The sequence below is a fragment of the Pantherophis guttatus genome, chromosome 3, assembly GCF_059756535.1.
Source record: "Pantherophis guttatus breed Tessera chromosome 3, ASM5975653v1, whole genome shotgun sequence".
In the NCBI taxonomy this organism is placed as follows: domain Eukaryota; kingdom Metazoa; phylum Chordata; class Lepidosauria; order Squamata; family Colubridae; genus Pantherophis; species Pantherophis guttatus.
In genome coordinates, this window is record NC_142065.1 from 44945588 (window position 1) to 44957902 (window position 12315).

The following is a 12315-nucleotide window of genomic DNA, read 5'->3' on the forward strand; positions in this document are numbered from 1 at the left end:
ATATAAATAAATAAAGTGAATGCAGAAAGAAGGAATGTCATTCCAAACTCTGTTTATAAAGGTATTTGCTCATTGTAACACCCATCATTTCCTGCCATGAACCATCCAAACAAGGCCCACACCTGCTAAAGGAATGTGTTGCCTTAAACACTTTGCAAAAACAAAGCGATTAAAAAGTATAAAGATCTATGAATCATATAGAAATGTAGCAACTGCAGTGTTTCCTTTGAAGAGTAATAAAGAGACGGTAAAAGCAAAAATTAGTAACCTGATATAAAAAGAACTAATTCTGAGAATAGTTTTAGTTTCTACTATAGGTTTGCCTGATGGCAAGCCCTTTCACCAGACCCTAGTATAAATTTGCCATTGGGCCAGACTAAAAATACCCCTCCCTGTGAAGCAATCTGGGAAAAATTGCTTCCTTCTTTCTTTGTCTGTATTCCAGAAAAATCACCTGATGATATTTAACTCACCACAGTGGGCCTAACCTATTTAGAGTTAGTGAGGCAGAAATCTGATTTCCAAAATAATATTGTGGTTCCACATTGTCCTAATTAATCACTAACTTCTCTCTCCCTGATATGAGACAGGCAAAATAAAGTGCATTTCTATTTCCAAGAATGCCTTTGGGCCCCACAAGCTTAAAAAAGAAGATTAAAAGGGAATTCCATCCCAATGTCTGTTAGGAAAAAGAACAAAAGCAAGCAGGGATTAGGCGGGAATGACCTGCTGGAAGAAGAATTGTTAGGTAGTCTTGTAGTAAAACATCTGTCACTATCTAGGATTAAACTCTCAACATTCTGAGTGGGAGACAAGCACCTTCACTACTAGGCCACTACATTGCTCTTGCAAGAGCCCTCACAACACTTGAAAATACCGGATGAACCCATTGATCCAAAAAGTCTGGCCTAGATGAACAAGTCACTCAACTGCTTATCCATTTTCTCAGATTCTTGCATCAATTCTTGGCTGATGTGGTTAGGCAATTGCATGATTCCCTAATAAGGCAATTAAGGATCCTGTCTTGACTTGGCTTTGATGCTACATATTCTATGATCCTTTACTATAAATATCTGATTTTCTTCTAAAAATTAAGAAATATTTAACCAGACTATCTCTGACATCAGGAATTGCTTCTACTTAGCTTTTTTTTAAGACACAGTTTTCACCCTGACCTGAGACATTCCAATGACACATCAAGCTGGGTTCCCAGCTGCTTTGCAATTCATTTGCAAGCAACATGCCACTGACACTTAAGTAGTGCAATCATCATTTTACAGTCTCTCAAAATGCACCAGTTACACTTGGCTGGTCAGCCACCTGGGTCTGTTGGGAAGGAAAGCAATTCCACATCAGCATAAACCAGGAAAGGAGAATTGGGAAAGAAAGCAACACAATATTGAAAGGAAGGCCAACAAGAAATAATTCTTAGCATTTTTGGATTTCAAACAATGTTCTTTTGGAAATGGCATTAATTTTGTCCGCTTTAAAGCCTAACCTAAACTCTTTGTTGAGTTTGTACCTTTTTATGACAGATGAGAAATTCTCAGGGTGTTATTCCAAAATGAGGAAAAGATGACATTATAAAGAAAAAAATCATTCTGAAAAATATCTAATTAGCAATGTAGCTTTCTTTGTGATTTATTGAAAGTTCATACAAAATCTGTGCTGTAATGTTTTCTGAACAAAATAAATTATAGGCTATTTCTATTGTCATTTTTACACATGAAGAACAACATAGCCTGTTCACTTACATGGCATATAAATTTATTTTGTAGTACAGAACATAGAATCCCAGTGAATAAGGCACCAAGCTAGAAAACTGGGAAACTGCGAGTTCTAGTGTCACCTTAGGCATGAAAGTCAGCTGGGTGACTTTGGGCCAGTCCTTTTCTCTCAGCCCTACCCACCACATAGAGTTGTCATACTGGGGAAATCAGGAGGAGGAAGGAATATTAGGTGTCTGCTGCCTTGGAATATTAGGTGATTGCTGCCTTGGTTATTTATAACAATAAAGGTGGTATATAAATAAATAAATAGCTGAAGAATGAACAAAGCAAACAGGTCCCCCAATCTGCTCCTTCAAATCTGAAGGGGACAATCTTAATCCATTTTTCCCCCAACCTAACTTAACAAAACTCCATCTCCAGCCAATGCAATGGTGGCTAAAGATGATGGGAGTTGTAGTGCACTAAATCTGAATATTCCCAGTTGAGAGAAGGCTTGGCTATTTAGTATTGGAATGCAATGAAAACCATATTTCAGAGTATGAAAGGATGAGGTTTGTATGGATTTCCTACATTCCATGTTAAGACCTTCTCAAACCCCTAAACCTTGAAAATTCCCCAAATAAGGAGAGGATGGAAATTGCCCTCATGTGCTCTGGATGAATGCTCTCCACAAGGAGACCACAGAACAGCAGGTTTTTTGAGCACCTGGAAATGACAGGCTTAGCCATTATGCTTGCAACCACAGCAGAATATTTTAATACTAAATTCACAAATTTCACTTTCTAATCACTTTTGGAACTTTCTCATTAACTACTTCTAAGCTATTAGAGACCTTCGGAATGACAAGTTTGAAAATACAGGGTGAGTGTGTCTTTAATCCTGAACAAAATTTTAATCATAATGTTAGGAATGTAAGGAAATCAAAATAAACAAAAAAAAAGCTAAATAAGTTTTATTTTTAAAAAATTATAAATGGACTAAGAGTCCAGATAAAGTTGGAATATTGAAACTTTTACAATAAGATTTTGGAATCAATGATAAAATACCATTTATCATAAGAAATAGATATTGTTTTGATGTTTACAAGACACAACATAAACAATTTCATAATTTCAAAAACAGGGCACTAGAGAAGACTAAAGATTTTAGGTACAAGAAAGATATGTAGTTCTGCAAGATGGTTATGACAATTAAAAATACTGGAGGAGACTTCTGAAAAATTGAATCAGAAAATAGTAACCATGAGATCAAAATACCAGTGATGATGTCTGCTTCTATGGATAAACTATGCCCAAAAGATAACATTGAACAAATATAGAACAAATTTTATCTGACAAAATAGAGATAGCATTGAATATGGATTTACAACTGACAGGTCAAGAGATTGATTTATAAAAGGATGTTTCACTGGATCTACAAAAGAAAGTGGCTCAGGTTTCAAAATTAAAAAAATACAAATGACACGAGACTTGGATAATTTTTTCCTACTAGATTTACAAAAGAGATGTATTAATGCCTTGAAGAACTCTGTGACATGGGACAAAGAAAAATAAAGAGAAATTAAATCCTAAAACAATATTTGAATAAAGAGTAAGACTGCTAGAAGCAAAAGGAATGAACATAAATATTGGTTTAGTTGATCAAGGTTAAAGTAAGATACATTGTTACTTATGGCTACCCTTTATGGACCTTTTGTTGATGTCTTATAAATTTGTTTATAGATAAGACATGGCATATGTGATGAAGAGATGTTTGTAACTTTAGAGTGTGTGAAGTGTTTCTGGGTTTTTTTATATTTGTTATGATGAAGATTTGAAATCACTTTATATATTTCTTTTCTCTTTATTATGTTCTTTTTTCTTTTTCCTTGCACTGTTTGTCTCCATTTTTTCTTTAAGTTTAGTTTGTATTAGATTTTAGCAATCAACATTCTTAATAAAAGTTATGTATTTAAAAAAGGAACCATTAAAAAGAAACCAGGCAAAAATTATTTCCTGACATCTAAAGGGTAGGAATTTTTCCTAAATATATCCAACTTAAATATAAAAAGCTACATGGAATCTGCCCTAAGCTCTTTGTATGAAAATAGAGCATCTATGAAAGAAATGCATCAAATGATTTTGATTTCAGTGTCAAGAATAAAAAAAAAAGTTACTTTTCATTACACTATAATAAAGAACCTTTACACATTGCACTAAAACCATGACTGTTTATCAATATAGTGTATAAATTCAGGCATAATTAAGTAGTTCACAAAATATACTAAGTCATTAATCCCTAAGTACTTATGAAGAAGAAGATAAAATATAAATCACCAGTGGTTTACAAACCAAATTGAGTAGGTTCATTTGACTGGATACATACAGGCCAAACAATATTAAACCTTAAGAAGTGCTGAAACTGTACGACAGTAGCCCTCAATGTATGACAATTGGGACAGGAACTTCATTTGCTAAGAAAAGGGTCCATTAAGTGAGTCATGCCCAATCTTACAAACTTTTTTCTGCAGTTGTTTAAGTGAATCTGGCTTCCCTCATTTACTTTGCTAGTTTGAGACCCCCTGGGAAGATTGCAAATGGCAATCACATGACCTCAGGATACTGCAACCATTGTAAATTCATGCTCGTTGCCAAGTGCCCAAATTTTGATCACATGATCATGCCGAGTACACGATCATAAGCGCAAGAACCAGTCATAAATCACTTTGTGTAGTTACCTGCTGTAGGATATGTTCATGTGTTGGATATGAGCTGGCTCTCAGTCATTCAAATGTAAAGAAGAGGTTCAACTGAGATAAACTTCACTGCAGAATGAAACTCAGATCTTCTACATCTGTTACCTCCCAATCAGGCTGTGATCAAAGCCACAGTATTGTAAGAGAACTTAGTCCTATATTTCTCAACCTTACAATCTTCAAAATGGTCCTCCCAGAATTTTCCAGCCAGCACGGAATGTAAGTGGAATTGAAGAGCACACTTCTCAAAGTTGCCAAGGTTTTGAATTGCCAGATCAGCACATTTCATTCAGAATGTTTATCATCCCATGTCCAGTTTAGTCTATTTTAAAAAAAAAAAGAGTGACAGAATTTTCCTCAAAAAATATTCACAGGCTAGATCAGTTTTGATTCCTTCAAAATGCAGACCAAGCAAGGTCTCTCAGCATCTTTACCCACAGTAAAGAAAAAACAAGGATGGGAGAACTGTCATCCTGACTCTAACTTAAACATTCATTTGTCAAGTCATTTTAGTGTTGCTAAAACAATATAGGCCTTTATTACAAGTTATATGAAGCTTTATAACCAAAAGAGAATTTTACATACAGAGGAATTAAGGAAACAGTAATACAAAGAACTTCCATAAGGATCAAAACTTTCATTTGCTGAAAAAAAAAGACCATATCTTTGCAACCAAATCAAAGGACTGGACATAATCCTACAACATTAATATGAGCCTGCAGGATCCAATGGAATTCTTTTCTCTTCCATTTACTGTTTTCTTTTTAAAGGCTCTACAAGAACAGATTTAAACCCCATCCATTCTTCTGCAGATACAGTCCTACCAAAAAAACAAATACAAAACTAGCCCTTCATCAAGTATGAACTCAAAAGGAGAACTATAGACCAATATCTCTTCTGAATAATGACTATAAAATTTATGCAAAAGTACTAGCCAACAGGTTGATGCCAGTAATTCAAGAGGTGATTCACGATGATCAAGCGGGATTTATAGAGGGCAGATATATGAAGGACAATGTAAGGCAAGTTATAGATTTATTGGAATATCTTGAGAAGAATAAACAGATCCCTGCAGTGCTGGTTTTCTTGGATGCGGAGAAAGCCTTTGATAGAGTGGATTGGAACTTTCTACTAAAGACTTTAAGAAAGATGGACTTTGGGGATCAATTTATACAGGCGGTTTCAGCAATTTACCAAGAGCAAAAGGCACAGATTATTATTAATGGAAGTTTGACAACAGACTTTAATATTGAAAAAGGAACAAGACAAGGTTGTCCATTATCCCCATTGTTATTTATTTTAACATTAGAAGTCTTGTTGAATACAATACGGGATTCGAATATCTTGAAAGGTATAGTGATAAGGCAAGAGGACTACAGAATAAGGGCATTTGCAGATGATCTGGTTGTTACCCTAACACAGCCGATGGAATCAATAATCCAGATGAAAGACATTATAAAAGACTATGGCACGGTATCAGGCTTTAGACTGAACCAGAAAAAAACTAAGATGATAGTTAAAAATATGACACAAGATCGAAAACACGAACTTGAAAGGAGGGCAGGTTTTGAGATTGTACCAAAGGTTAAATATCTAGGAGTTCAGGTTGCAGAATCAAATATGAAACTGTTTCAAAATAATTATGAGGCATTGTGGCGAGATGTACAGAAAGATATGGAGACTTGGAAAAAACTGCAGCTGTCTTTACTTGGAAGAATAGCAGCAGTTAAGAGGAACATTTTGCCAAGATTTCTTTTTTTGTTTCAAATGATTCCGGTGCTTAAAAGTGATAAACAACTGAAAGAATGGCAAAGTGGAGTGAATAAGTTTGTCTGGAACGAGAAAAAACCGAGAGTGAAATTGAAAATTATGCAAGATGTTCCAGAAAGGGGAGGTCTTAAACTTCCAAACCTACAGTGATATTATGAAGCAGTAGCTCTGACTCAAGCAAGCGATTGGTTTGGAAGGAAAAAGACTGGAATATTGAATATAGAAAGTTTTGATCTTGAATTTGGATGGCATGCTTACTTATTTTATGAAAACAAAGTGGATAAAGTATTTAAAAACCATATACTTAGAGACTCTTTGATGAGAGTTTGGAAGAAGCACCGACTCAAATGGGATTACAAAATACCGCTATGGCTGGATCTTGGTCATATCATGTGGAATACAAATATAATGTCACTCGGGGGGTTTTTATATAAAGAGGTTCTTTTTACAGATGCGGGCAGATGGCAACTGAAGACATTAGAGACACTGTTGGACGAAGGGATTAATTTAACTTGGTTACAGTATAATCAACTTCAATTGAGATGGAAAGAGGACCAAAAAATTGGTATTATGTTGCATGAGGAAGAATTGGTTAGACATATAAAAGAGAAAGGTCCAATGCATATTAAAAGGCTTTACAATGTTTTGTTAGAAAGGGATTCAGAAACTGAATTGGTTAAAGATTGTATGATTAAGTGGGCACAAAATTTTGCAAAACCAGTGATGTTGGAAACATGGGAAAAAATTTGGGTCCAGAATGTTAAATTTACACAGTCGCAGAATTTGAGGGAAAATTTTTATAAAATGTTTTATAGATGGCATTTAGATCCTAAGAAATTGTCATGTATGTACCCTAATGTTCAGCCAAAATGTTGGAGATGTGATTGTTTAGATGCTACATGTTATCATGTTTGGTGGACTTGTAAGAAAGTTAAGGCTTTTTGGATAAAAATTTGGTGGGTCATGCAGAATGTTTTGAAGAAAAAAATTCAATTTTCTCCACAATTGTTTTTATTGGGTATAGTTAAGGGTTTTACATTGGATGAAATAAAGTTGATATTGTATATGATAACAGCAGCGAGATTATTGATAGGTAAATACTGGAAAAATGAAGCTTTGCCCACTATCGAGGAATGGACTTTGAAGATGGCCAGCTTTGCAGAGATGGCGAAGATTTCAGCATATCTAAAAGACCGCTCACAAGAGACTTATGAATGGGAATGGAAAAAGTGGATAGATTATGTGCAGAACAAATATCAAACTAGGAAGTATCAAATAGCTTTTCACTGACAGTATTATATTAAGATAGAAATATTTGAATTTTGTGAAGATGAAAAATTATATGGGGGATGGAGGGGTTCAAGTTTTATATAAAGGTGATTTTGATGGGAGTATATTCTGTGGAAGTCCGGGGGGGAGGGGAGGGTTAGGGGGGTTTGGGAGGGTTAGGCTGGGGAGCTTGGGGTGGGTTGGGGGTGGGAATGGGGTGAAAATGTAATTGTAAAACTTTTGCAATAAAAAAAAAGTATGAACTCAAAAGCAAACTATTAAAATCATGAAGGGAACAAAAGAGAATCCAGGAAGGGAAATCTTGGATCTAGCAGAAGAAAGCTTTTCTGCTACCGAGAAGCAAGTTGCAATACCTTCAAGATATCAAGGAAAATCCGTGGCAGTTCTATGACTTGCCAAAAATGTGGGCTGTATAAGAGTACAATATCCAAAGTGACAAGACTCTGCATAAGAATGAAAAAACCAGCCATGCATCCTAGTTTACAAGAAGTGCTACCAAGAGCAATTAAAATGAGGGATTATCTTTTCTTGATTACTAAATCCAAGTTGTTTAACCCAAACTCTATTATTATTTGGCCAAGTAAGAGTGTACAAATGCCACCTCTCTAGTTTCCAAAAAAAACCTATTTACCCAACAAAATAACTTTACAAACCCAGGAGAAAAGGGAACGGAGAAAGTAAAAGTTTCAACTAAGTTACAGTCTTAGAGAGCTAGTCTGGATACCACATATGCAAAAGTGAGTCTGACTGATATAGAGATATATAAGTTGCAGCCATAACTCACACACACACACACACAAAACTCTAGGATGAGCAAACATGCAAGCAACTAATAGTTGATTCTTTACTTTAGGAAAGCATAAAATTCCATCTACTAAAGTCAGCTCTTTCCATTTTTAATGAGATAACAGATTGCCTGGTAGCTGGAAAACAGAAATCAATGAACTGGGTTTTTTATATTAATAAAGGTGAATATAATTTTAAGAAGCTGTAACTTACTTAGACTCAAAATTATGTTATTTTTCTTGTTAATGCTAAATACAACTTTTTGCTTTTCACACAGACCCCTTAGTTACTCAAGGGACATTTGCAATTGTGTTTAGTGCAGGACAAAATACTTTGTTGCTAAGAAAGCTGGAGTAAAAAGAAAATACATATTTATACTCTTTTCATAGAATCTGTCAGCGAAAAACAAGGTGGCATGGTACCATTCAGATCTGAAGGTGAAATTTTAATCTTCATTAAAAGCTACACTCATTTCATTATCCCCGTTTAATGATTAAAGCCTTATAGCACCACTTAAAGAGATGTGCTTGAAACAATGTTAGGATTTTTTAAAAAAACATATTTTCATACTGTCAACTCCAACTTAGTTCCCAATTATAAATGAGCATTTTTTCCTTCAGTGAACAGTTTATGCAGTTACTCTAGAAAGCTGCTCATAAAATCACCCCACCGAAATATTAAAAAGTCAACCAGCCTTCGGCATTTATAGCAAGAATATAGAACAGAAGCATGAAATACCCAAAACAGAAATCCATGATGTATTCATATCCCGTTTGGAGAACTGTATTTGTTCTGATCTGGTAGGGCCAATTTAAATATTCTTAGACTGTGGGGTCATTTCACTGGCCTAGGCATAAGTCCTACTGAATTCAAGATATCCTCTGAATGGCTCTGTGTAGGATTGCCTTGCTATGTTTCAAGAACCAGCAGACCCTTCGGATAACCAATTGGACTTCATAGTTAGAGAAAATGAATTCATTACTGCAGTAATTCAGGGAAAAAATAGATTGTTATAAAGCCTAGATCAATCTAAAAGATGCAAAATTGTGTACAGTACATTATTCAACTACTAACTGCTTTCTATATTAAATACAATATATTAGTTTTTTAAACAGGTCCTGAGTCTCAGTAATCTGCTTGAAAATCTGTGGGATAGAGAGAGAGAGAGAGAGAGAGAGAGACAGACAGACAGACAGACACATATACACATACGCAGATACATATATACACATAGTTACATATATACATATAATACATACATACATATACATACACAAACACCCACCCACCATAATTTTACTCTCTACATATTCTCTCATTTGTTTGGGGGGGGAAAGTTGATCAAATCAAGTCATGCATATATTGCAAATACCCATTATTCATACTGTTGTAGTGTGTAGTATTAGTATTAGTATTAGTATTAGTATTAGTATTAGTAGTCTAGTCTAGTCTAGTCTAGTCTAGTCTAGTCTAGTCTAGTCTAGTCTAGTCTAGTCTAGTCTAGTCTAGTCTAGTCTAGTCTAGTCTAGTCTAGTCCAGTCTAGTCGCAGTGGAAACAGAATAGACTTTAGAATCATACAAATCACAAGAGCAGGGGGGAAATGGCAAGTTTCATCCCTGAAGAGATTGCAAAAAATTCCCCACAGGAACACAAAGAAAACAAAAAAGAAATTATCCATCCATTCCAAATAAGAACATTGCATTGTATTGCTACTGTCATTTATCTGAAAAACTGAACAGAGTATCTAAAACTTACAGACTGTCCAGAGTTCAAACCTATTGGTTTTATCTTTCATTCCTAACATGGGACAGAACAGTAAACAGAGATCAAGTTGAACAGACTAAAGAACATAGATCAACACAATTCTGATAACAGTAGGATGACAGGCTTTTAATGATTGAACTGACCACCATGCAGTCATTTCTAAAGGACATCCTCAAAAGGGAAGAAAACCCAATTGTAAGAGAGATCAAAATAGGATGACATTTACACAAATGTGGATTCAGGTCAACAGTCAAAAGCTAGTTCAAGGTATCTTGCCCAATTTTTAAGCTTTCTGCTCTTAAGAAAATCAGTTCAAGTACCACAAAGCGATGGAGGGTTTTTTGAGAGCTTTCATGAGGATGGAAACTGAATGCAACGAGGTTACACAGGCCCTGCCCTGGGCAATAACTTATATATGGAAGAGACACACACAACACACACATCACTCTGGGACAAAAGGAGCCTTCCCAGCCAAAGTGCTGGAGGCAGTAACTGGAGTTGGCGAGATGAAGCTGACGATGGAGAAGAACAAGATGATGTTAGAGAAGCAGGAAGAATGACAGGGCTGCCCTTCCGTGGAGTGAAAGAGAACACCGCTGAGTAGTAGCCACTTACTCCTACCCTGCAAAACAAGAGCAAACCCGACGCCGGGGGATGCAATAAACAAGGGCCAAGGAGGAGAGTGGATGAATCGGGTCCTCAACAGTTAGATATCGCTTAGGTGCCGGCAGGAAGAATATTTATGTCACCTGCCAAATCCAGGTAAGGAGGATCAGATCCGGGATTTAATTCGCCTCTGCCACGTTTTCGGGCAAACAAGGTAGGAAGCGGCTCCCTACAGCGGGGCGGGGTGGGACGAGAGCAACTTACTGGCACAGCGGAGCGCCCGCTGCTGCACCGCCTCCCCGCACAGGTCGCACCAGCCCTTCCAAAGAGTGAAGCCTTCGAAGCGGTGCCCTTCTCCCTTCTCCTCCCGCACTCGGGGGTCCCGCGGCTGCTCGAAAATGGTGCGCACGTCGGGCAGGAGGCGAGGAGCTCCGGACCTCAGCCGGAGCCGCTGGTGGTGGTGGTGGTGCTGGCCGGAGCGGGAAGGCTTAGCCGCGGGGCCGGGAGAAGCGGGCAGCTCCCGGGGTATTAAGTGAGCCCCGAGCGCAGCCTCTTCTCCGGGCGGGATGGGAGCCGCGCGAACCTCGGCTCCGTCCTCAGCCGCTTGCCCGACGGGCGCCTCACGCTCGGCTTCCACCGCGGTCCCGAGGGGCCTCCCGCGGCAGGAGGCGAAGGGCAAAGCCCCGCGGCTCTCCGTAGGACGCTCTCGCAGAGCCTCGGCGCGTCCCGCCTTCAGAGCGCCCTTCTCCAGCCCGCTACCTCCGTCCGCGCCCCACTGGGACACGGCCCCCACAGCGCGGGGAGGCTGCGGCTCTTCTTGCTCCTGCGGCTGCCTCCGCCTTGGCGGCGGCGGCGGCGGCGGCAGCGGCGGCTGCTTCATGTCATTGGAAGCGGAGCGCTTGAGGATCTTCTTCCGTTCGTTGGCGCTCAGGCTCTGCAGGAAGAGCTGCTGTTCCTTATCCAGCAGCAGCGGGTAAGGGTACTGCCCGATAGCCGGGGAAGCCATGGCCCTGGCGAACGGGCGGGCGGCCCCAACAGCTGCGACCTGCCGGCGGGTGGCCAGCAGCGCAGGCGCTCTTAAGAGGGACCTGCGGAGGCTTGCGAAGGAGAGGGAGGGTGGAGCGAGGGAGGGGGCGGGCGAGGAGCCCCGCGCCGCGCAAATCTTCCAATGCTGACTTGCCTGGCCCGGCTTCCAAATTGGTTGGCCTCGCCAAACGGGAGTCCCGCGCTTCAACCCTGAATCCAGCTGAGTTGAGCTGACTGGAAAAATTGGGTCGTGAGGGGGAAAAAAAGAGTCATTCTGTACGTGCTCAGAGGCAAGGAACAGGACCGGCTGTTGCCCCTGTTCTTCGTTCTACACAGCAAGGAAGGTTTTCTTCCCCGACACTTAGCGAGGTGGGGGGAGGGGGAGACTCTTTGCCCTGGTTAATCTGAGGCCTAACTTCATCCTCGAGGATTCATGAAATAATAGCTGTGCTGACACTCAAGTTGACTGAGCTCCCATTCTCAGGCCAAGGTACCACAAACAAAACACCAGAGAAGGCATTCTCCGCTCAGCCTCTGTCAGGCAAGATTTGCAGATCAAATCAAAGGAAGCTTTTAAGTTCATAGCTGGATATATTCAAGGCTTAATA

The 12315-nt window shown here is 39.0% G+C and overlaps 1 protein-coding gene across 2 annotated transcripts in view; it reads right to left on the reverse strand.

Moving 5' to 3' along the window:
- The window catches only part of RASSF5 (Ras association domain family member 5), an 84182-nt gene extending 72405 nt beyond the window's left edge, over positions 1-11777 (reverse strand). For both annotated transcript variants that reach the window (XM_034414383.3, XM_087889433.1), the window contains exon 1: positions 10946-11777. In XM_034414383.3, coding sequence (XP_034270274.2) covers positions 10946-11687 — 742 coding nt within the window. In that variant the 5' untranslated portion in view covers positions 11688-11777. The remainder of the gene's footprint in view (positions 1-10945) is intronic.
- Between the last annotated feature and the right edge of the window lie 538 nt (positions 11778-12315).